Source organism: Muntiacus reevesi, chromosome 2 (assembly GCF_963930625.1).
Source record: "Muntiacus reevesi chromosome 2, mMunRee1.1, whole genome shotgun sequence".
Taxonomy (NCBI): domain Eukaryota; kingdom Metazoa; phylum Chordata; class Mammalia; order Artiodactyla; family Cervidae; genus Muntiacus; species Muntiacus reevesi.
In genome coordinates this window covers 46,917,741-46,943,098 of record NC_089250.1, presented here as the reverse complement: position 1 = coordinate 46,943,098, position 25,358 = coordinate 46,917,741, and the positions used below count along the sequence as shown (strand labels likewise).

The window sequence follows — 25,358 nt, the reverse complement described above, 5'->3', positions numbered from 1 at the left end:
AGATTAATTCACACTTAAATTTTGATAAATTATAATCATATTTCAGGAAAATTCAAGTTAAAATGCTTCACTTAGTATGTTTAAAAGTTGGTCCCAGAACAGTATTAAAGTAAGATGAGCTAAAAGCTGCAATGATCTATTTCCTTCTATTACTGATTCTCTTTTTGAGGCACTTTTTCGCCTGGTCTCTCTTACTTACTGCTCTTATTCTTTCTGCTGCGGGTATGCAAGGCTCCTTACATGCCTCTCACACCAAGCACTTATATCTTCCTTTGTATTCAAGTAGTCTCCCAATCCTTGAACATTCCCTTATATCCAGTCCCACATACCCAGCCCCAATCTTCTCTTTTTCAAAAGCCTTTCTTGGGTCTTCTTTAATCCCCAATTCTCCTATCTAATCTCTTTCTGCACTGTTTGTATACTATTAAACATAATATTTTTATTGTACCACACAGGCAGTCCTCAACACGTTAAGTCAGTGTTCAAGTTTTCATGAATCACTTATTTTCATAAATCACTTAAGTACCTCAAGATGCATTTATAAATACAGAGACTGTGGCAAACTGTGGTTTCCAAATATAAGGTTGTAATATCTCCCCTCAAACCTTTCCAGAACCTTGCCACTCCCCTATTAAGAGCTGGAGTCGAATTTCCCTCTCCTGGAATGTGGACAGGCTTGTGACTCACTTTGAAACCAACTGAATGTGACAGAAGTGATGCTGCTTGACTTCTGAGGCTGCCTGAAAAGAGGCAAAGCCATTTCTGCTGTCAGCTGGAACTCTGCCTCTTGAAGCTATCGGCAGTCATGTGAGCAGAATGAGTGTCCTGAGCAACTACACTGTGTGTGAGAAGCCAAAACCAGCCCACACAGAAAAATAATATAGAGACGAGATGCTGGCCAGCACCCAGCCACTCCAGTCCCTTGCTGTTCCATCCGGCTCCAAAAGAGATCAAGACCTAGAAATACCAAGATAACCAGTTCTTCCAAACTCAACCTACAGAAACCATGTAAAATAATAAAATGATTGTTATTCTGAGTCCCTATGGTGATTAGCTATGCAGCAATAGTGACTAAAACAGAGACCACCTGGAACAATCATCTTTCTGATCACTTTGATTTACTTAAGTTCAGACACATGAATAACAAGTTGGCGTTTCTATCTACTATATTATAAGGTATGGAAATTCCTTCGTCAGATAATATTTACAGAAAATATCTGATTTAAATCAGGATTTAAATTCTGGCCTCTCCAGGGAACTCTCTGGTGATTCAGTGGTTAAGACTCTGTACTTTCACTCCAAGGTCTTGGGTTCAATCCCTGTTCAGGAAATTAAAATTCTACATGCATGGCATGGCCCCCAAAATAAAATAAAAACAACAACAACAACAACAAAAAATACCTGACCTCTCTGACCTAAAGGCAGTCCTGAATCTTAAGCCCAAATAGTAGACGCCATACATTTATCAACACTATTGACTATTCAGAACCAACAGTTGAATCTAACACATTCTATTCTTCCTACAAAAGAAGGAAGCCTTAGGAATTTCAATTTGAGTAAAAATGTAATTAATGCTAAACTTATTAAAGTCTAAGGATGATAAAGGCAACTCTGGAAAAGAATAGGTATGGCGAGTCTCCCTACCTTATTAAAAGTTTTTATAAGGTCAATGTAAATAGGATCATGTAGATCTGGTATAGGAACAGTAATATAAAACAGATTCACATGTCTACAGGAGTACAGTGTACTACACATGACATATTACACATCAGTAGAAACAGAAATATTAATGTATAAATGGTGACAATTGGGTTTTCACCTAAAAGAATAAAATCAGATCCTTAGCTTAATGGCATTCACAAAGTTAAATTTCAGATGGACAAAAGATCTAAATAGAAAATATAAGACTTAAGAGTATTGGAAGAAGAAAAACATGGCCTGAAAAGATACATGCACTTCAAGGTTCATTGCAGCACTGTTTACAATAGCTAAAACATGGAAGCAACCTAAATGTCCGTTGACAGAGGAATGGATAAAAATGTGGTACATACATACAATGGAATAGTACTCAGCTATTAAAAAGAATGAAATAAGGCCATTTGTAGCAACATAAATGGACCTAAAGAGTGTCATACTGAGTGAAGTAAGTCAGATAGAAAAGGAGAAATATCATATGATATTCCTTATATGTAGAATCTAAAAAGATACAAATGAATTTACTTACAAAACAGAAAAGAGACTCATAGACTTAGAAAACAAACTTATGGTTGCCAGGTGGAAGGGACAGTTAGGGACTTTGGGAAGGTCATGTACCCACTGCTGTATTTAAAATGAATAACCAAGAAAGATCTATTGTATAGCACATGGAACTCTACTCAATGTTATGTGGCAGCCTGGATGGGAGTGGGGTTTGGGGGAGAATGGAGACGTGTGTGTGTCTGTGTGTGTCTGGGTGTGTGTGTGTCTCTGTGTGTGTGTGTGTGTGTGTGTATTCACCTGAAACTATCACAACATTGTGAATTGGCTATACCCCAATACAGAATGTTTTTGGTATTAAAAAAAGAATAAAATTAAATTTTAAAAATATTGGAAGAAAATGTAAGGGAGATGCTTATAATGCTTGAGTGAGGGGCCCTTCTTAAGCCATGCATAAAATGTAAAAAAGTCATAAGGAAAAAGACTGATCAATCGAACCATGTCAAAATGTAAAACTCTAAAACAAAAAAATGTACCACAAAGTTAAAAATAAAGACTGAAAAAAAAAAAAAAGAAAAAAAAAATAAACTAAAGACTGGGAGAAAATATCTATAATGTAAGAAATCAAAGGGCATCTTCCCAACCCCAGGGATCGAACCCAGGTCTCCCAATCGCCAAACTGCAGGTGATTCTTTACCAGCTGAGCCACAAGGAAGCCCAAGAATACTGGAATGGGTATCCTATCCTTTCTCCAGTGGATCTTCCTGACCCAGGAATCAAAACGAGGTCTCCTGCATTGCAGGCGAATTCTTTACCAACTGAGCTATCAGGGAACCCTGTTTAATATCTAGAATTCATTAAAACTTCTATCAATAGTATAAACAGAAAAATGAACAGAAATTAAAACAAAATTCAATAAAGTAACTGAATGGCCAATAAACATGTGAAAAGATGCTCAAACATAACAGAAATCATAGACATTCATATTAAAAAATGAAATACCATTTTATACCCATCCGGCTGGTAAAAATTAAAAAACCCAACAACACTAAGTGTTAATGAAAATATGGGGAAATTATAATAGCCTGAAAATATTACCAGAAGGGGTGTAAGTTGGGACCAACATTCTGGAAAGTACTTTGGCTACAGCCTAAAAAGTTAAAATTAAGTGTATCATATAACTGAGAAATTCCTCTGCTAAGGAGACATGTATAAGAACGTTCTCGGCAGCATCATTTGTAATTGTGAAAAACTGGAAACAGCATCATGTCTGCCAAGAGAATGGATAAACAGTGACTATTCATTTACTCCACTCAGTAAATGAAAAGAATCACATATGTATCAAGACAGATATGAGGAGTGGAGGGATATATGTACACAAATAGCTGGTGCATGATGTTGTACAGGAGAAACACAACCCTATAGAGCAATTGTACTCCAATAATAATAATAAAAAAATACAGGTAGAACTCCAAAATAAACAAGTGGAAAAAAGGTAGCAATTTGCTACCTTCAGAATATCACTTATGTAAACAAAACAAATTCTACACATATATATAGTCATATATGAAAATGTAGACTTGAAGAACACATGCTGATTTCAGAATAGTGGCTCCAGGGGTAGAACAAGGTTAATGGAACTGCAGAGGGAAACAAACAGACTTCATAATACTTAACATTTTTTGTTAAAAAAATTAGCTAAATATTTGCCAACTCATAATGGTGCTATACAGATATTACATTATTCTCTATATTTTTCTGTAGTTTCAAAATCTATAGTTTAACAAAAAAAAGGAACACATCACTTTCAAACAGCAAAATAAAGGGAAGAAAACAATATGTGTACCTATCAAGTCAAAATATAAAAAAATGAACAGAAAGAATACATGTTAACTTCAAGATAGTGGCTGTCTCTGGGAATGGGACAAGCAAGGGGTAAAAAAAGAGACAAAAGTTACACCAATAATGCTTTATATATCTTTCAAGATATATCTGGAGCTGGCAAAATGTAAATTCTAAGTGGTGGGTAGAGATTTTTATTTCTTTATTTTCTGTACCCTGAAGTATTTTATAATTTAAAAACCAAAAATAATAAAAATAAGCTCTGTATTTAGAAACACTGGGAAATGGTTTCCGTAAACTGATTTGTCTTCTTTATCAAGATAAAGAAAGAAGTAGTGGGAACTCCCCTGGTGGTCCAATGGTTAAGAATCCGCCTTGCAATGCATAGAATGTGGGTTCGATTCCTAGTCAGGGAACTAAGATCCCACTAAGTTGCCTCAGGGCAACTAATAAGCCCATGCTCCGCAACTACGGAGCCTGCGTGATCTGGAGCCTACACACCATGCAATTCATGACGCAATAAAGATCTCGCATGCCGCAACTGCTGCAGCTAACTGATGCAGCCAAATAAACGAATAAATAATATTTTAAAAAATAATGAAGTAGTTAAAGAACATATCACCTTTGTAGGAAGATTATATTTTCCATCTGGAAGAGAAAAACTCTGAATTTCTCCACATGCAGCACAAAGAAAAGCCATCTTGGTACAAAGAGGCTTTATATTACTGACTCGGACCACTGTTCCTCTCAGAGCAATGTATTTTCCATAGTAATTTGCTCGGACATTCTTCAGCTGTGTCAGCGGCTCATAATTATATACTCTAAAAACAAAAACAGGAACATATTCACTGTGAACTTACAGTGAGCAGAAAGCTGAGGTTGTCTGTATTTTCACAAGTTTCTTTTAGAAGCAATTATGGAATTCTCAAACAATATCACCCCATATATCAGGTATCTTACAAGTATTAAGTCATTCTTAAAAATAAAAGAAGCTAAATCTCCCCTTTTACTCTTGTCCCACTGGCTGTTCTCTACGGGAAAAGGAAAAAATAATGCCAAAGGGAAAGTCTCAGATTCAGCAATTTTTGAGTTTCTAACTTCTTTTTCAAGAAGTATTAGGAAATGTCTTTTTTAAATTCTGGGGAAAAACAGAACAAAAATACCTGATCACCTTATTCATCTCTTCTAATGTGAATTTAAAATCTTGTAATACAATACAGGTAAATTCAAGAAAAAAGTCCATTTGTTCTGTGTTTAACAGAAATCTAATAACTTGAATAAAATTTAATTACACCATTTAGTGTATTGCAGGGATTATTAAATGTAAACAGCAGAGTCTTGACAGGCACACATCCAAAGTTAACACAGAAATTTGCAGGCTCACATATCAACTTATTTGGGCAGAAAAGGTTTATTTCTATCATGATCTCTTTAAATTCAGCATGTTCACTTGGGTGTGATAACCACTGAGTTAGCAATAAAGTCATACCCTTTTTACTGATTTCTTTGACTTTATAAAATGAGGTTCTCATTCTTAAACAGGCCTGTTTAAGAATGAGAACCTCATTTTAATACTTTAATACCAACAAATTCTTCACCTTGCATGAATGTGTGGTACATTAACCACTGTTTCCCCATTTCGAGACAATCCTTCTTGGGCTTGTAACTCAGCTGCATGCCTTTCGAGGTCCTTAGTTAACACCTAGACAAGACAGACATTTACTTAAGAGTTACTTAACAAGATATCCTCTTGAAGCAGAACTCTTTTACAGAGAATATGAAGTTTAGAATACAAACAGTTCAGAGAGATTAACAGAACTCTAACTGCCCTTTAAAATTATGATATTTATGATCAATTATTTTACAGTGGATTATGTTTTACCTGGAGTTTTGCTGTCCCTGGACTGATAGAAAGTCTGCTACTTTCTGTCTCAACTAAACCTAGTATTAAAAGTCCTTACAGCAGTCCCCAAAGCTATACATTCTAGATGCATTCTGGTGAAAAAGTATTTTCTACTTCTTCAAATTCAATGTTAAGATAAAGAAATAAAGATGACTTCTGAAACAACCAATACTTACTTTCTTGGCATCTGACATTAAGTAAAATAAATATTTAACATCTACTTGTGTACAAAGCAGCATGCTGCCATGAAAAAGTGGCTCATCTCTGAAAAAAGAGATGTGAATACGCAGCTGTAATTGCTACCATAAAGATATACAGACCAAAAAACCATATGAGTTTTGAAAAGGAGTCATGAAAAGATTTCACAGAGTCATAACTGAGTTAGACCCAAGACAGTTGGATATGTGAGGCAAGGGGCATTCTATGCCAAATGGACAGCACATTGAAGCGGTGCAGAGCTCAGAGAATCCTAGAGGGAGCTCAGTTTAGCTGGATGGTACTAAATGGAGAGTGGGAAGTGAAGTTGAACTACATTATGGAAGGCTTTCAAATGCCACATAAAGCGTTTGAGTGTCATTTGGCAGGAAACAGTCACCATGGTTTCCAAGGATAAACTAAGTTTTACCATGTATGGCAACCATTAAGGAAGGATGAAAGAGACTGTAAACATGGAAAAGAGGTGGATTTAAGAGATACTTTAGAAATAAAAGTGAAAAGATGTGGTAATTTAGATACGAACTAATGAACAAGAGGAGTCTGAAAACAGTCAAGGTTCCCAGTCTTAGGTCACTAGCAGTGTATACATCTTTGTGATGAACCTTTGTAATGAACCCTCACTCGGATACCCTGACCTCCTCTGCTCTATGTCCAGTCCTCAGTAACACTTTAAGACCCACTATAAAGCCCCCCACACCTATGAAGTCTTCCTCTAACCAGCCTGCAACCTTTCAGTTCTAGCAAAGGTCTGTTGGTAAAAATTAAGTCTATGAGAAGGTACAGTTACTGTGAAAGCTTCCTTTGAAAGTTTGACAAAAGTCACAAAATAAACATTTACCTGATGTATTGCCAGACCCATGCAAGCCAGGGTTTTCTCAGGTGTATCCCTTAATTCATCTGCTATATTTGGTATCAGTTTAGTTATTTCAGCATCATTTGTCAGTTCCTTAAAATCCACCAAAATACTTCCCTTTCTTTCTATTTCATCCTATAAAATATAAAGATATGAAAATAAGGATTGCTTTTTCAGAGTGAATTATCATGAGCATTCAATCACACACTATGAGAAAGCATATAATGTTAATATGGTGATAATAAGTATCCTATGTTTTGTGTCAAGAACAGTTCTAGTATTTAAAATATATTAACTTATTTATGCCACTTAACAACCCTTTGAGGTAGGAATTAATACTATTATACTCTAATAATAGATGAGAAAACTAAGGCACAAAGCAAGTAAGTAATTCACCAATGTCCACACTGCTGGTAAGTGGGAAGCTGGTAGCTGGGCCAAGGCAGCCCACTGTCTATAGTAACAATTACTAGCACCTCAAATACACTGTTCAAAAAGATGACACATAAAGGTGGACTAGTAGCTTTGTTGTGCAAGAACCTTACCTTATCATATAACTCAATACGCTCTGTGAAAAAATTTTCAAATGCTTCAATCTTCTCAATAAAAGGAATGCTGTCACTGTAAACTAATCCAACAAATACTACATCAGACTAATAATAATCACAAATGTACAAGCATATTTTTCATGAGACAGAAGAAATACTATTTATATACATGGTAGATGGCTTATAATCACTGTGCATTCTAATTACATTTAGATTAGAACTGGTATAAAATGTAAAACTTATGATTCTAAAACAAATTCAGGTCTGCATAATCTGAAATACAGATAGGAAATAGCTCTCTCTAAAACCACAAATATCTGAAAATCTTTACAGTGAAATGTGACACCTAGTAAGACCTACTAGTTCAAATAGCTTACATGATAGAGCCAAAGTTTAGCACACAGACTAAACTCTTATTTCTTTGCAAAGAAAATCCTACTAGTCCAAATAGCCACCTGTCAAATCCCTTCCTGAGATCAGGGTAGGTAGGTTACAACTTGACTCCAGTCCCAAAACTGTCAAGTTATCTTCCACATGGTAAAGTTCTGTAACATTTTTAAGTTGATCTCCCACAGACGATCAGTACAATGAAGGAGACTGGAGTTTGAAAGTACAACTGGCCAAAGGCGCCTTGTTCTGAGCTAACTGCTAGGGAAATATTGCAAGTATTGGAGGCTAATGCTTCCTAAAGCAACAAAAGACACATCAACTATGAAACATAACATTTCTCACATGACAGAAAAAAAGAACACCTGACTCTTAATACGGAAAACATTTGTACATCACTTTCTTCATTCACAGAATGAATACTGAGTATGTGGTATGAAGCAAGATCTTTGCCCTTAAGCAGTGCAGTGCTGCTGCTAAGTCGCTTCAGTTGTGTCTGACTCTGTGCGACCCCATAGACGGCAGCCCACCAGGCTCCCCTGTCCCTGGGATTCTCCAGGCAAGAACACTGGAGTGGGTTGCCATTTCCTTCTCCAGTGCATGAAAGTGAAAAGTGAAAGTGAAGTCGCTCAGTCGTGTCCGACTCCTAGCGACCCCATGGACTGCAGCCTACCAGGCTCCTCCGTCCATGGGATTTTCCAGGCAAGAGTACTGGAGTGGGGTGCCACTGCCTTCTCCGAGTGCAGTCTAGTGGGAGATATAACAAGCCCACAATACTATCAGACCACAGAAAAGTCAATTCTCCAAATCCATACGCACAGATATATGAAGTTAACTGATGTTCTGGATTTCAAAAAGGAGATTCCTTAACTATGTTTCTACACAAACTTTGTTGGTTGTTGTCTCTTGGTTCCAAGCTTATCCTTCTATTTTCCGCTTTGTGATTCTACTATCAAGATCTGCACACACACAATACATTTCCCAGATTTCTGTAAGGTTCTGCCAATTAAAGGCAACTTTAGATACTGGCAGATGAAAGGATAGGAAGAAAGGAATTTATTGTTTCCAATTCTTTTCAGCATTTCTCCAGATGCAGAAGATAGCTACAGTTCTAGCCCCCAACTCCAAGCACCAACCATTCTCCTGCCAGAATTACCAGCAGCATCCAGCTTAATTCACCTCATAGTCTGAGCACAGCTCTGAAAGATATTTTGCAAAGATCCAAATACAGCTTTGTAGGGTGTCCCTCTAAGGCTGAAACCGCAGTTATGCTGTGGCTCCTCCTTTGAATTCTGAGGTTCTGGAACCTCAGTGTGCATGCATGCTCAGTCGAGTCCAGCTTTTTGCAACCCCGTGGACTGTAGCCCGTAAGGCTCCTCTGTCCATGGGATTATCCTGTCAAGAATACTGGAGTGGGTTGCCATTTCCTTCTCCAGGGGATCTTCCCCACCCAGGGATCAAACCCAAATCTCATCCATCAGCAGGTGGATTCTTTACCACTGAGCCAACGAGGAAGTCCAACCTCAGCACTATTTATCTTTTGTTCCCTCAGTCAAAAGGTTGATGCTCTTTTCCAGAGTTAATACTATCTAGGAGTTTACCTTAATGTTCCCTTTTTGTTCTTTTAATCCTCTGTCTGTATACCCAATTCCCTGTATTAAATCCTCTCTTTGAAATAACTAGTATGGTTTGTTTTTCTGATACAAAAATGAAAAATAATGATCCTGAAACATAATTTGTTTGAATTAATATTAAAGGTGAATATTAATATAAAGGTGAATCAATATTAAAGGAGATGGTGATATACATAAAAATATACATACACACACAATATATATATGTAAGCAGAATAAATTATAGTAATTTTAGATGTAGCATCTAAAGAAAGTTAAGAAAATAAGACTTATGGTACTTTAGCACTTTAAACTCTACCTTCAGAGAAATAAAGCTTCCAGCCTTTATATGGTATGAACTGATCCAATGTTGACTGCAGTAGCAAAGACCGTGGGGTTTGTTCTGAAAAAGCAAAAAACCCCACAAAAACAGAATACTGGGTTAATAGAAACATTTTTTTCTAATTTGCTTCCCTTTTTAATGAGACACTGACATGTTATTAACAAATATCTAAATTACAGTTTCAGTAATTTTGGATATTAACATCCAAATGTTACCTTTAAGGGTAACATCAAATAAAAGACAGACAAATTTAAGTTAAACTGCTTTTCACAACAGGCATGAACAGATTCCTTCATGGAGGAGAAAAAAAAAATTGAACTACTGTTAGCCTCTCCTACCAGGATGTTTTCCTGTGGCTTTATTTAGGTCAGGTCTGTGCTCTCTTTCTCTCCATTTTCCTGAGAAGCCCCCACCACCTCTTCCACGTTTCCAGCTTTGAAATCTTCCTTGTCCAAATCCTCTGCCTCTGTACTTTCCATTCATGTCTTTTAAAAGATAGAGAATAGGAAAGTCCTCATCAAAACTGTAGGGGAAACTGTGCTCCTAAAAATGCATTAACACAGTAAATAAGCAAAAATTAATATATATTCTAGTTGGAGACCAGCAAACAGGCTTGCACAGAATGGTACGAACTCCAAACACTCTGCAGTTACTATTCTAATCCTCACCTCTTTGTAAGGTATACCACAGATGTTTAAACAAGTATACTGAATGCTTAAATGCTTATCAAACAAGTATACTGAATGCTCATCATGGGATAAAAGTAAGAAAAGGTACCATACTTGTTTTCAAGGAATTTCCACAGTAGAAGTGAAAATAAGAGGTAATTAACTGTAAGGTAACCTTGTAGTGTTGTGAGACTTATTACAGGGCAGCACTGGCTGAACATTGTCTTGACCTGTGACTTTAGGAACACATCATCATAGCTCCTGACAGTCAATCCAGCAGTGCTCTATCCACTTTTATAAGAGACACAGGGATATTCTTTTTTTTAATTAATTAATTTTTACTTTGGTCATTTATTGTTCAGTCACTCGGTCATGTCCGACTCTTTGCGACCCCATGAACTATATATAGCACACCAGGCTTCCCCATCCTTCACCATCTCCTGGAGCTTGCTCAAATTCATGTTCATTGAGTTGGTGATGCTATCCAACTATCTCAATCTTTCCCAGCATCAGGGTCTTTTTCCGTGATTCAGTTTTTCGCATCAGGTAGCCAAACAAAGTATTAGAGCTTCAGCTTTAGCGTCAGTCCTTCCAATGAATATTCAGGACTGATTTCCTTTAGGATTAACTGATTTGATCTCCCTGCTGTTCAAGGGACTCTCAAGAGTCTTCTCCATCAGCACAGTTCAAAAGCATCAATTCTTCGACTTCTAAGCCTTCTTTATGGTCCAACTCTCACATCCATCCACTGGAAAAAACCATAGCTTTGACTATAAGGACCTTTTTCAGCAAAGTAATGTCTCTGCTTTATAATATGCTGTCTAGGTTTCTCACAGCTTTGCCATGCCACAAATCAAAAACTACAATGAGCTGTCACTTAACACTTGCCAGAATGGCTATTGTCAAAAACACAACAAATTTATGTTGGGGAGGATGTGGAAAAAAGGGACTTACTACACTGTTGGTAGGAATGTAAATTGATGTAGCCAACTATGAAAAATAACGTGGAGCGTCCTCAAGAAGTTAAAAATACAACTACCATAAGATTCAGCAATTCCACTCCAGAATACAGGAAGAAGACAAAAACACTAATTTTAAAAGGTATATACACCCCAACATTCAGACATTATTTACAACAGCTAAGATATGGAAGCAACCTAAACTGAATGGATAAAGATGTGGTATGTACACATATACATACACACAATGAAACATTATTCAACTATGAAAAACAATTAAACTCTGCCACGCGCAACAAAATAGATAGACCTGGACAGTTTTATGCTTAATAAAGTAAGTCAGAGACAGGTACTGTATATTTTCACTTATAAGTGGAATCTAAAAAATAAAACAAAGACTTCTCTGGTGATTCAGTGGTTAGGAATTTGCCTCCACATGCCTTTGGGGCAACTAAGCCCAGGTGTCACAAATGACTGAGCTCAAGCCGGGCAAACACTGAGGCGTGGAGCCCTAGAGCCTGTGCTTTGTAACAAGAGAAGCCACTTCATTGAGAAGCCGGGGCACCACAAGAAGACTCAACACAGCCGTAAATAAGAAATTTTTTTAAATGTTTAAAAACTAGTAGAGAGGGGTGTGGGTGGAATCCGTAACGGGGATTAAGAGGTACAAACTACTAGGTATAAAGTAAGTGAAAAAAAAATGCAATGCATACAACAAGGAATAGAGCCAATATTTCATACTAACTTTATGATTGGGATTTTCTTTTCTTTACGGTTTTTTTTTTTTTTTTTTTTTTTGGCTGCACCGCATGCAGGATCTTAGTTTCTTGAACAAGGATGGAATCTGCCCCCCCTGAGGTGGAAGCACTTAGCCCAAAGTATTCCCTGAAGTATAACTTTAAGTGAAGTATAATCTATAAAAATTTAAACATCATATTGTACACGTGAATCTAACATTATAAATCAACTACACTTCAATTTTTAAAAGTTCCTATCCTGAGGATAAAAATAAGAATTTATCATAACATAGACTGTAGGGGCAATTCATTCCAAAACAGCCTAGCCGCATCTTTATTTAAAGCGTTTAATTAATAAATAAGTTAAAGTTCATGATGTAAAGGAACTAATAGGGCTTTGGTAATATATAGACCACGTCATATGTTAAGAAACTGAAGACCAGAAGAAATAAGCGAACTAATTAAGATCAAAGTTGTCTGCTGACAGTACTGAGCTGAAACTTCGTCTCTGCCATTCTTAAGCTGAAGCGCTGCTCCCAAACGCTACCAGCCGCTTCTTTTACAAATGAGCTAATATGGTAAGAATAACTAGTAAAAATTCCAACACAAATTTAAGAGGTAGGACTGGAAAATGAGTTAAAGCCACCGTCGGGCTGCTATGCTTGGCTATATACGCCACTTCATTTACGTCTCCTCAAGACCAAGCCCTTACTTGCAAAAGACAGAGGTCCCAAAACACTCTCAGTTCACTGCTCGGCTGACTCTCCCTTCCTCTAGGGGGAAGGCAAGGCGGGGCGTGAGGAGACCCCACAGACCGAGCTCCTCAGGTGACTCTACCCAAGCCTCGGAGACTTTTCACCCTTAGCTCTCCTGACGTTCCGGCGCAGGACTGAGACTTGTCTGTCGAAGCGGCTCGAGGACCTCAACTTCTCCGCCTAGGTCGCATAGGTTAGCCGGAAAACGTCTAGCGCAGGCAGCCACAACAGGGATGCAAACCAAACTCTAGTTTTCCTAGTTCTTTTTTGGCGCTTCTGTGACGCAACTTCCATCCGAAGCCGCGCAGAGATGTGAGGGGCGGGATGGAGGACGGCCAATCAAGGAGATCAGCCAGGCGGAAGCCGCGAGGCTTCCGGAAGCCTTCCCGAGGTTCTGACCGGAAAGCGGAAGCGGCACGCAGCACGTGGGGGCGGTGCCGGTCGGAGGGCTTTGCGTCCCTTTAGGTTTTTGGAGGTGATCCTGCCGGCGGCAACGGCCTAAAGCCAGGGGCGGAGTGCGAGGAACTGAAGGGACGCTGCGGGGCTCTGAGACCCGCTGAGCATCATGGAGAGCTCTGAGGAGCAACCAGGCCCACAGCCACAGTATCCCGGGAACCACTGCATCCGCGACGGCGACTTCGTGGTGCTGAAACGGGAAGATGTGTTTAAAGCAGTGCAAGTCCAGCGGAGAAAGTAAGTCAGGTCTCTGGCCTTAGGAGTTCTCTGCCCCTACCTTCTAGACATACTTTCTCACCGAGGCCCCATTCTTGGTTCTCTGGATTCTTTATCTTCTCCCTTGTTATCTCCTCTCGGATCTTTTCACTGAGGACTTTGCCCCCATCATCCAATCCTTGGCCCTCGGGACCACCCTCACGCCTCCTGTCTTCCAACAGAGCCGTGACCTTATTCCTAGTCCTCTATCTTAATATCTTACTTAATCTTTCCAGAGTCCTTTCCCCATTCTTGGCCCTCGCTCGGGTGCCCCGCCCCTTTTCAGCAAGCCGCCCCCACCCCACTTCCCACGTCCTAGGGTTCTTTCCTCAAGTGTTGGGTTCTTCTCTCTTGTCTTCTCACAGAACCCACCCTCCACCCTCTAATCTCATGCTTGCCTCCCAGAACCCCCTCATCACTATTGTGTGTTCTTGCAACCAATACCTTTTTCCCCCCCAGAATTTCTGATTAGAAATATGTGCTTGCTTCCAAGTACGTAATTTTTATAAAGTGCTTATACTAGTTAAGCTTTTAAATTTAAGTATAGCAGTACAGCCAAGTCCTTAGGTTATAAGTTCGATGAATGATTCCACAGTTACATAGCTGTATAATGACTGTACAGGTGAACCTTTGGTTTTTCTTTCTTGTATTGTTCTTTTAAGTTGCTTTATCGCGAGATGTGGTTGTTTGAATGTGGGTCTTAAAAACATGCTCTTTTAGACTAGGCTTTTCATTCCCAAGGAGACAGACAGCAACATCTTTATTTCTAAAAAGTATTCTTAAGACACATATTTTGCAACACTTTTTATCAGTTTTCCTGGCAGAAGCATAGCTTTAGTTGCCATTTTATTTAGAAAATGATTCTGAGCTCAACTGCATACCAGGGCAGACTCTCCCCTTCACTCTTTCCACAGGTCTGCACTCATCTGGTTGGGCACAAGCAATCCTGGCTCTGTGAGCAGACTCTGCACATCTCACTCTTGCCCACGTCCTTCTGGCTAGGTCCCACTTTCCTGACAGCGACCTCCTGTCAGACTGGTCGGTTTGAGTGATGTACTCTTCTTTGCATATCAGATCAGCTGCCAGAGGGTAAACCCAACCCATCTCAGACCCAGTGTTGCACTAGCACTGGACTACTCAAAGGATGAGGCAGGGGATGGCGCATAATCTAGCCTGAGCTGTGTTTCAGCTTCTCTGAGGGGATTCATGTCCACAAATATTTTGAGTGTCTATTATGTGTCAGTCACTGAGGACCCAGCAAAGAACACGAATTAGCCCTGTCTGAATACTTAGGATCTTGGAGAAATTCACTCAGATGATTCTAGTGAGGAGACTTGAAGATGTGCACGTACACATACAGAGTTATGAAAAGGTTTAGAGCACCAGTAGAGACTTGTGATGCATCCAGGGATCTAGAATGATGGGAAGCCTTTGGCCAGGGCGATGTGGTGCCATCTGATTCTGTCATGGTTAGCCTCTCAGGGCCCACAGGAAGAGAAGGTGTGGGATGGGGCACAAAAACTAGTCAGTATACGTCTTTCAGAATTCAGAGTTCTATTGGTGTGGGCCATGTCCTGAAGCTAAACAGACTTCCTGAGAGCCATTTGTTCTTTGTTGGGTAGACTATGTCATGTAGTGGAAAGAACCAGGCTTTGGGTTCAGGCAGACTTGGATTTGAATCCCAGCTCCTACTATGTAACTGCATCTTGGGCAAGACACTTTTCCTGAGCTTCAAGATTGCTCATCTGTTAAGAGTTATGTCCAGGATGACTGAATTGAAAATTAAATCAAAAAGTGTGAACCATCTGGCACATACTACCTAACCTCTGATCAACACTCAGCAGGTGTTATTTCTCATCTTTTGAAAGGAAAGTTTTTTTGGCTTTTGTGGGATTTCCTTTTTAAATTGTGCTGTGCTTCAGTCATGTCCAACTCTTTGCAACCCTATGGACTGTAGCCTGCCAGCCTCCCCTGGGATTCTCCAGCAAGAATACTGGAGTAGGGTGCCGTTTCCTTCTCCAGGGGATCTTCCCCACCTAGGGATCAAACTGGTGTCTCTTAAGTCTCCTGCATCGACAGGGTCGGTTTACCAGTAGCGCCACGTGGGAAGCAAAATCTGGGTAGTGGAAAAAGCTAAAATTGCCTGGGCCTCAGTAGAGCCTTGTCAGTGTTAGGCATCACTTACAAATGTGTAAATGGTCAGTAATGTTTACAGGCAAATGTCATTTGGTTTTACTGGATAATTTTCAAAGAAAATGGCCATTTAGGCCAGGGTATTTGTTAAATCCCTGTTATCCCAATGATTGTTCAGTTTTGAGGTTTTCTTATGTTCAAGAGGTGTCACAGTATGTGTGTTAGTGGCACGGCAATCTTGGCAGCACTTTATGCTACTTAGGAAATCTGAAATCTGCAAATTTGGACATCCTGTCAGACAGTAAAAATTGGAGCCAGACCAATGCCTCGGAAAAATAATGTCTTCTGTCCCTGTTTTTCATTCCAAATTCTTTGTTTTTGTGCCTTGTTTGTTAATTTTGTCTGCCCATAGCCCAGTTCTCTTCATTCATTTGTCAGTTCATGGTCAGAAATAATGCTGCGATTATCCTTTAGGGAGAGTGATTATGAAGTAAACTAGGTCAAATATATCTTTCCTAAATTGAGTGCAGATGAGATTCAGCTTATTGATTGCATTTTCCCCCCCAGGAAAGTAACTTTTGAAAAACAGTGGTTCTATCTGGATAACGTCATTGGCCATAGTTATGGAACCACATTTGAAGTGACCAATGGAGGAAGTCTTCAGCCTAAGAAGAAGAAGGAAGAGCCTACTTCAGGTGCTCTATACTACTTAGGATGAATGAAATAGATTGCCCTTGAACTGTCCAGTCAGAAACCTGTCAACCTGAATTAATTCTGAAATGCTAGCCCAGGCTGTTCCCAAAGGAATCTGAACTCACAACCTGAGAACTGTAGCTCAGTAGAATGAATTAGGGTCTGCTTTTGGCTTTGAGATAACCTGGGTTCTGACTCCAGCCCATCATTAACCAGCCCTCTGATCTTGGGCCAGATATTTAATCCCATGAATCCTTGCAACTTCAGTGTAAGAGGAGATATAAAGCCCTGTTGGTGTCTAGAAGTTACCAGCTTTTGAGGTAGTTAGCATATAGGGAAGAGGATATGATGTCAGGTTTTTAATTCAACTGACTAGGTTTAAGTTTCAACTTCATCACTTAAGCTTTGCACAGTGGCAGTATCGTAGCCAATGAGGTTTATCCGAGGCGCGATTATTGCTAATTGAAAACTTTTCTCAACTTCATTACTTAGCTTGTAACCTCGAGCTAGTTATTTGGTTTCTCTAAGTTTTATCTGTAAAATAGGACCATAACACATGTTTAGTGACCAAGCTATAGTGAGTATTCAATCATCTGACACATAGAAAGTTCTTAACAATGCCTTGCCTGTTAAAGTAACTGCTCCATGGGTTTAGTATAATCATTAATTAAAATTGAATGCTTAAATTTTTATTAAAATAAGTATACTTAAAATATTTTATTAATAAAGTTATTATTAAAATTAAGTAATTAAAATACTATTGAGATTTTGGTTCAAACCACTTTATTAAATATTTATTAAATATTACTTCTAAATATTCATATTTTTATTAAGCATCAGATACATTCCAGGCATGATTAAGCACTGCAGTTACAGCAGTTTGTTAGATAGAACATCCCATATAATTTATTTAGCAGTGAAAGTGTTAGTCACTCCGTCGTGTCTGACTCTTTGCAACCGTATGGACTGTGGATTTCCCCAGGTAAGAATACTATAGTGGGTTGCCATTTCTTCCTCCAGAGGATCTTCCTGACCCAGGGATTGAACCTGGGTCTTCCACATTGAGGGCAGATTCCTTACCATCTGAACTACCAGGGATTCCGACTTAGCCGTGGGAAATGCCAAAAATAATCAAGTAGACAAGCAAACAGCATAATTTCAGGTGGTGATGTGTGCTACGCAGATGATGGAGCAGGGAGGTGTACTGAAGGCTGATTGAATGAGGTATAAGACTTGGCTAAGATTGTGAGCTCAGTCCTGAGTGATGTAAAGAGGATCCACCCACTTGGAAACGTTGCCAAGAGCATTCCAGGTGGAGGGAGCAGCAAATGCCAAATTCCCGCATTGTGACCATACTGCTGTGTCTGAGGAACATGAGGAAGTGGAGTGTCTGAGTACAGGGCTTAAGAAATGAGACCTGAAAAGGTAGCCGGGTACCAAATCATGTATAACCTTGCGGGTCGCCTTTAAATTGCTACAGGAAGTCACTGTGTGGTTTTATGCATTAGAATAGATGAGCCAGTTTGCATTTTAAAAAGAGAACTCTGCTATCCAGGTGAATTGTTAGGGGGCAAAAGTGGAAGCAAGAATATGAGTGAGAGGAATATTGTGACAAGAAAGGATAATGGATTGGGGTAGGGGCAGTGGAATTCATTGGAAAAGACCCTGATGCTGAGGAAGATTGAAGGGAAAAGAAGAGGGCAGCACAGGATGAGATAGTTAGATAGCATCACTGACTCAATGGACATGAATTTGAGCACTCTGGGAGATAGTAGAGGACAGAGGAACCTGGTGGGTACAGTCCATGGGGCCACAAAGAGTCTGACACGACTTAGCAACTGAACAACAACAAGAAGTAGCATTGAAAGGCCAAATTTAAGTGGCTGATGGGCTAGATATAGATATAAACTTAGAAGAAGAAAGATTTTTAAGTAATTTCAGATCATATATGTCATAGAGCAATTTTCTTCCTTAGAAACCAAAGAAGCGGGCACTGATAATCGAAATATAATTGATGATGGAAAATCTCAGAAACTTACTCAAGATGACATAAAAGCTTTAAAGGACAAAGGCATTAAAGGCGAGGTAAAATTCAAAGGATTTTTTGTTTTGTTTTCATTTGTTATTTAGGAAATTGCTTGCTTTTTAAAGCAGACTTTTCCTAAGGTAAGATGTAAAAATACAGTACATTTCTATTAAAAATAGCTTGAAGTGTTTATGCAATTCAGTATATCAAAGATTTTGTTTCTTATAGGCAGGAATGTAAGTGAATAACATTACTAATATTGTTAGCAAAAAGGAATTTGATAACTTATTACATCTTAGAGCTTGACTTTGTTCATTTTCAATAATGTTTTCAGCCAGTGTCTTCAGGACTGACAGTGTACTTTACCTCTTTTCTCCCTAAATTGTATATGTCTGTTCTTTTACTTTGATTTAAATGGAGTTATAAGGTACTAATATTTTAATATAAATTCTGGATAGAGTATAAAAATACAAAGTTCATCCATTTGGACTTCTGTGGAAAAGGGCCTGGAGAATCAGACTTTTGGATACATTCTGTGGTAAGAAACCTTTGAAGTTATCTGTGTTGTGAAAATAAAGTTTCAGGAAATCTGCTTGCTCCTTTTCTTATAGGAAATAGTTCAGCAATTAATTGAAAATAGTACAACATTCCGAGACAAGACAGAATTTGCTCAAGATAAATATATAAAAAAGAAGAAAAAGAAGTGAGTAATTATGCTTTTAAAAGGATGGAAATACAAAATATTTTTATAGATTTATAAAATGTATTATTTAAATAAAATATTTTTAAACTAACTTTTTAAAACTGATGTTCTGTTTTTCTTCCCCCAGATATGAAGCCATGATTACTGTTGTGAGGCCGTCCACCCGCATTCTTTCAGTTATGTATTATGCAAGAGAACCTGGAAAAATTAAGTACGCTTTGTTTCCTTTCAAAAGTATAATTGGGGGAAAATATATCTTTAAGAAAGTCATGATTTTAAGTAAAATGAAAATCTTGCTCATCTGCGTAAAGTATCCTCCTACTTCATAAATTGTAAGTCCTTTTTTACTATTGCCTCCAAAGCAATCAATAATCTTATCAACATCATTTTTATGAAACAAACAAAACTTGAAAAATGATGGTTAAAATAGAAGACTTTGCTTAGCTAAAAATGAATACATTATTCTTTTTTCCTTAGCCACATGAGATATGATACACTCGCCCAGATGTTGACATTGGGAAATATCCGTGCTGGCAATAAAATGATTGTGATGGAGACATGTGCAGGCTTGGTGCTGGGTGCAATGATGGAACGAATGGGAGGTAAGATTTGATGTTTTCATGTTCATTAAAACCCCACCATGATTTGAGTGGAGGGGTCTAAAAAATTCAAACTCATGGAAAGTGAGGTTGAGTTACTGGAAGTTAATGAAGTGACTTGGGTGTGCCTGCACTGCTGCAGTCTCCAGGAGCTTCCTCCACAGTCCACGTCTCCCAGCCTGAGCGGTGTTGGCATCCCCAAAGACAGTGTCCTTCCCAGCTTCCATGTCAGTGGGGGTGGCTTTGAAGCCTGTGACTGGCTAGGACTTCAGCACAGTGATTTCAATAAACTCTTGGGTAGCTGGTGCTCATTTTATTGGCCTGAATTGAGAGGAGAGGATAGAGTGGGAAGAATACTAGGTGTGTATTCTGTCCTAGAAGAAAACAACACAGCCTGATTTGCCTGCCCTTTCTCTGACCCTGTTGAAGATAAGAACTTTTAACTCTCTGTTTAAAGGTTGGCCCAGAGGGAAGCTGAGAGCCAATCACCAATCATGTGACATCCAAATTTGTAGGCTCACAGGGTTTTACTGTAGTGTCAGTAGGGGTACGCTTCTTTAAGACCTCCTGTGTACCTGTTTGGAATGTGTAATCTCCATTGGGAAGATACATAGAGTCCAGATGGACCTCCCTGAGGAGCTGTGTCATCTTCAACCTCTGAACAGCGTAAAGCAGAGAAACCATCAGTCTCCATGACATGGCATACCCTGAGGGTTGCATAGTCAAGTCACCTCCATTGAGCAGATGTCTGTTTCTTTTATCTTTTCAGGTTTTGGCTCCATTATTCAGCTATACCCTGGAGGTGGACCTGTTCGGGCAGCAACGGCATGTTTTGGATTTCCAAAATCTTTCCTCAGTGGTCTTTATGAATTCCCCCTCAACAAAGTGGACAGTCTCTTAAATGGAACATTTTCTGCCGAGATGTTGTCTTCAGAGCCGAAAGACAATGCTTCGGTTGAAGAAAGTAATGGCACACTGGAGGAAAAACAGACTTCTGAACAAGAGAATGAAGATAGCATAGCAGAGGCCCCAGAGAGCAATCACCCAGAAGAACAAGAAACAATGGAAATTGTCTCTCAAGATCCAGACTATAAGGAGCCTAAAGAGAGTGGAAGTAAAAAGGATTATGTAAGAATGTTAAGAGTTCCCACTACCCTCATAATGTCTTCCCCAAGGCTTCAGTTAACTTCATGTAAGCCTTGAGATTTGATTTGACTTTAAGAGCATCAGCTCCCAAGATAATAAGTATCAAAACAGAGAAAGAGTGTGTGTGAGTGTATACATGTGTGACTTCATCTTTGGGATGGAACTTTAGGATACAGAAGCATTATATAGGTAGCTCCATGATGGTTTTATAACAGCAGGGCTCTTAGGTGTTTTCAACTTCCCTATAAATGATCTCCGTCTGTTGCTTAAGTTCAAGTTGGTAATTATTGTTAAAATGTTTGGTTAGACCAGCATTTCCAAAAAGCTGACTCAGTATGTTGGTTTCTTATTTTTCTTCTTGAAGATTCAGGAAAAGCAGAGGAGACAAGAAGAGCAGAAGAAAAGACATTTAGAGGCTGCTGCTCTGCTGAGTGAAAGAAACGCAGATGGGTGCGTTGATGAAAGATAACAGGCGATGTCTTGGTGTTCAAGGGCTCTAGCACTCTCTGCTTGTCTCCTTTGGTTGTAGCAGGAACAAGCATGATGATTCTGTCTTGGGTTTGTAAAGAAAGGAGACTGCATCTGGCAGGGGTGGGAAATTGATTATGCTCATTTCAGAGTTTTATAAGAAACTGAAATTTCTCCAGTGATAGCACACTGGAGATGGAGCTTTGTAGTCCCACTAGCTGCAGGTGGGTGGGGCAGTCCAATTGATGTGATACTGGCTAAAGGCAAGGGCTAAGGATCACCTGATGGAAAAGGTAGATTTGGGTATCTACAAAGCCAATATTACAATGTTGGATTTGTTTCCAGATCTTTTCTTAAATCAAGAATGTCATTAAATTCCACTTCAAGTTGCCAAGCACCATGAGAGTTTATAATCCAGTTTGTGTTCCTTAGAAAGTAATAGTTCATGATTTTACTGTTTGGGATCTCTAGAATATTATATTTAAAACTCTTCCTTGTGTGAATCATGCAAATAAATATCTGAATATTTTAGATGCATTTTAAAACCTGTGCTCCACCTTGGAACTTAGAGAAATAATTTGTCTAACATTTTCTTGCAGTTTAATTGTAGCTAGTCGTTTCCATCCCACTCCACTGCTGCTGTCTTTGCTGGACTTTGTGGCTCCTTCGAGGCCATTTGTGGTCTACTGTCAGTATAAAGAGGTAATACTGAAATGGAATGGACTGCAATTCTTACATCTAAACATTGCAGCCCTCAGAATAATTATTAATAGAACTCTGTTTATGCCTTTAGCCTCTGTTGGAGTGCTACACAAAACTTCGGGAAAGAGGAGGGGTCATCAACCTCAGGCTGTCTGAAACCTGGCTCAGAAATTACCAGGTATGTATGTGTTCTTACAGCCAGTCCCTGGGAGCTACTCTCCTGGGTTGCCAGTTCTGCACAATAGTGCCGAGAGCTGAGGATCTCCGTATTTCCATCTACAGGGATGAAAGAGTCTCATGTCTGTAACTCAAAGTGCCCTGACCTTTCCTGACCGTTCTTTCTTTTTCTTTTATTATGTCATGGTCAGTAACTCAAGTCCAGAGACACTTAAAATGCAGACAACTGTGCTTATGTTTCCCCAAGGCTTTGAGAGCACTGTAGAGTGAATAACTGATAATGGCAAAATTCTTCAGCTAACAAGAAAGGTGACCCTTTCCTCTTTGCTGGGATGTCTTTGCAGCTAGTGTTCAGGATTTCCTGGTGGAGTCTGTAAGTTCAGGTTCTCTGAAAGGTAGACGTGTAAGAGATTTATTGGAGAAACACCTTTGAAATATAAAGAGAAAGGGAGCAGGATTAGGTAGGGAGCGTTGCCAGACCATCATGCAGTTCTGAAGCCTATGACACAGTTGGAGGACGAAGGGGGAGGAAGGACTTGCATGCGGCTCCGAGAAAGGATGATGAGGAACCCCAGAGCAGAGATTGCCCACTAAAGGAGTGCAGTATCAGACAGTTGTGGTACCCGTGCTCAGCTGTCAACTTGGAATAACCCATAGGCTCCATAGGTGTGACTCTCAAATGCACACATCTTAAAGGAGCAGCAGCTAGAGGCTTTCTGTTGCTTCACCTCACAGCCAGTTCCCTCTTATAGAGATCTGGGAGTGGGGGCGGGGGGGGCCACCTCCATGACAGTCACAGGCCCTGCTTTGCTTCCTGGACATCTTACTTAATCCAGGACACTCTGCAGACCTGGAAAACCCCGCACTTCATGGTAGTCATCTTATTTAGTTCTGGAAACAGAAGAAAAGAATTCTTGACAAGAGTTAATAGGGTGCTGGAGGAGGAAGGCTCTGGCTGTATGTCTATAGCTACTTCTCCATGGACCCAGCTCCACTGTTGACCATGAAGCTTTCTGGAGCCAAGAGGGAGAAAGCCAGGCCCAGAGCACTACAGAAACCAGTTGCCCTTTTACCTCCAGGAACTTGCTTCAGGTTTAAGAGAAATTATTTCACTTATATTTTTCAAAGAAAATCACTCAAACCAATTTCTGTATTTTATCTGCACTATTATGTGAAAGAAGGACCTCCTTAGGAATTGGTCTAATTAAATTGTTCTCTCTTCAAGAGAATCTGTGTCATTTAAATTCTAATTTCTTTCATGTGTATTGTTAGCATGGCCTTATCTACTTAGGGAAACATGAATGTCTTTCTGTCTTGATTAGGTTTTGCCAGATCGAAGTCATCCCAAACTACTGATGAGCGGAGGTGGGGGGTACCTTCTTTCAGGCTTCACTGTTGCCATGGACAACCTTAAAGCAGACCCCAGTCTCAAATCTAGCACCAGCACTTTAGAATCTCACAAGACTGAAGAGCCAGCAGCTAAAAAACGGAAATGCCCAGAATCTGACTCTTAACCTTTTAAAAATTGTTTTGATTTTTGTTCTCAGACATTATACAGTAGGTAAGTAAACCTTAAATGCCATTACTAATTGTGTTTTCGTATCCTAAGAATAAGAACGTGTTTATACACCTGTTCCCAGGAAGGACAAGTAAACCTTTTGTCCACCTCTGACATAGCTAGGTTTGGACTGTCAAAACCTTGAGCCAAAATACCTAAACCTGGGGTAAGCAGTGGTCTGGTATATGGCCAATTCTGTTTATTTCACAAAAATCCTTTAAGTACTTTCAGTACTCTGTGCAAATTTCTTGAGAATTTAGAGATCAAAGAAATATATTTATACAAAATTTTGTTTATATGTTAAACTAAGTGGAATAACACACCATCAGTGAAACTTGGGTACTAGAAAGAAGGAATTTGTGGAAGAAATTCCCTCTCTTCATTATGTTCTCTTCAACCTAAGCAATATGAATGTGTGTGAGATTTACAGTACCAAAAATGTCCATCCTTTTCCTTTCAATGGAATAAACTTTTAAAAAATATTTTACTATTTTAATAGTTGATGACCTGGAAAAACTCTTGAGTATTTATTTTATTGCTGTTTTTGTCAATAGGTGTAGTAGGGTACTTTTTTGCATTAATTTGCCAAATCTCTCATTCTTTTGTTCAAAATAAAGTGACTAGAATTTTTATGTACTATTAAAGGAAGCAAATGGTTTTTTCTCTCCCCAGAGACTTATGGAGATAGATAGATACATGTATGTGAATGTTGGTATATGCACATATATATATTTATGTACACACACATGCACATGGAGACAGAGAGAATGCACTGTCTATATGAACTATAGCAAAGTTTAGTGCAGGGCTTAGACCAATCCTCACTGCATTAGTGTCACTCCTTGTCAAATGTATTTTAAAGTGCCTTTTTTGGTGATTATTAATGCTGGTTTGTTGAGCTCTGACATGACTGGGGGTTAGCCTTTCTAAGCTCTGAAAAAAAAGTGTAATCAAATTATTTTGGTCATCTGCTGCAGCCAAGAAAAAGTGTTTAGAGGAAGTCAAGGCTTTTGTCCATTGAGAATCTGAGTCTTGCTCACCGAACATGTTCATCATGTATGTTGTTAATGTCATTATAGAATAGATGTGGATCATCCAGCAGGGAGCATCTCAAAAAAAAAAATTGCTCTTTCCTGATAGCATGTACTGTTCTAAAAATGGCCAGTTGTGATTACCAACAAGTACAGTTCTGATTCCTCTTTCTTAATTGCTTTTAAGGAATAAAAGCATTTCATACTATGATCTGTCTGACTTATATTAATGATGCTGTTAGTGATGCCACCTTCACTCACTTTCAGCTGATTGTGACACATGGTCTGTGTAAGAAAACATGCCTGGATTGGCACCTCACTGAACATGTCCATGAAAACAGTTGTCACCCACATGCATCCAGTCAAGTCTGTTCAAAGAGAACACAATATA

General features: G+C 39.1%; 2 protein-coding genes and 1 non-coding gene across 5 annotated transcripts in view; 2 read left to right on the top strand and 1 right to left on the bottom strand.

Annotated features, from left to right (window-relative positions):
• MCM8 (minichromosome maintenance 8 homologous recombination repair factor) overlaps positions 1–13,291 on the bottom strand; it is a 50,895-nt gene extending 37,604 nt beyond the window's left edge. The window contains exons 1-7 of one of the 2 annotated variants that reach the window (XM_065921472.1): positions 12,978–13,291; positions 10,240–10,444; positions 9,878–9,961; positions 7,556–7,638; positions 6,996–7,145; positions 5,637–5,740; positions 4,661–4,859 (exon numbers count right to left, since the gene is read on the bottom strand). In XM_065921472.1, the coding sequence (XP_065777544.1) occupies positions 4,661–4,859; positions 5,637–5,740; positions 6,996–7,145; positions 7,556–7,638; positions 9,878–9,961; positions 10,240–10,384 (765 nt within the window). In that variant the 5' untranslated portion in view covers positions 10,385–10,444; positions 12,978–13,291. The remainder of the gene's footprint in view (positions 1–4,660; positions 4,860–5,636; positions 5,741–6,995; positions 7,146–7,555; positions 7,639–9,877; positions 9,962–10,239; positions 10,445–12,977) is intronic. The other variant, XM_065921471.1, reaches the window with a different exon arrangement.
• Positions 13,292–13,440: 149 nt separating this feature from the next.
• TRMT6 (tRNA methyltransferase 6 non-catalytic subunit) lies at positions 13,441–25,178 on the top strand. 2 transcript variants are annotated; one of them, XM_065921469.1, is made up of 11 exons: positions 13,441–13,713; positions 16,432–16,559; positions 18,533–18,642; positions 19,195–19,286; positions 19,414–19,497; positions 19,764–19,888; positions 20,655–21,013; positions 21,396–21,481; positions 22,099–22,201; positions 22,293–22,379; positions 23,701–25,178. In XM_065921469.1, exons 1-11 carry the CDS (start codon positions 13,586–13,588, stop codon positions 23,890–23,892), a joined length of 1,494 nt encoding a protein of 497 aa, XP_065777541.1. In that variant the 5' UTR covers positions 13,441–13,585; the 3' UTR covers positions 23,893–25,178. The 2 variants fall into 2 exon arrangements, with proteins under 2 accessions (XP_065777541.1, XP_065777542.1); XM_065921470.1 differs by lacking the exon at positions 16,432–16,559 and having other exon boundaries at positions 13,507–13,713.
• Positions 16,959–17,098, top strand: LOC136161957 (U4 spliceosomal RNA). Its single transcript, XR_010661826.1, has one exon. It is a non-coding gene; the product is annotated as a U4 spliceosomal RNA (small nuclear RNA).
• Positions 25,179–25,358: the final 180 nt, after the last annotated feature.

Coding starts and splice junctions, on each gene's coding strand:
- TRMT6 (XM_065921469.1), top strand. CDS start 13,586: ATGGAGAGCTCTGAGGAGCAACCAGGCCCACAGCCACAGTATCCCGGG. Junction 13,714..16,431: donor GTGCAAGTCCAGCGGAGAAA/GTAAGTCAGGTC, acceptor TTTCCCCCCCAG/GAAAGTAACTTTTGAAAAAC. Junction 18,643..19,194: donor ACAAAGGCATTAAAGGCGAG/GTAAAATTCAAA, acceptor CTTTTCTTATAG/GAAATAGTTCAGCAATTAAT.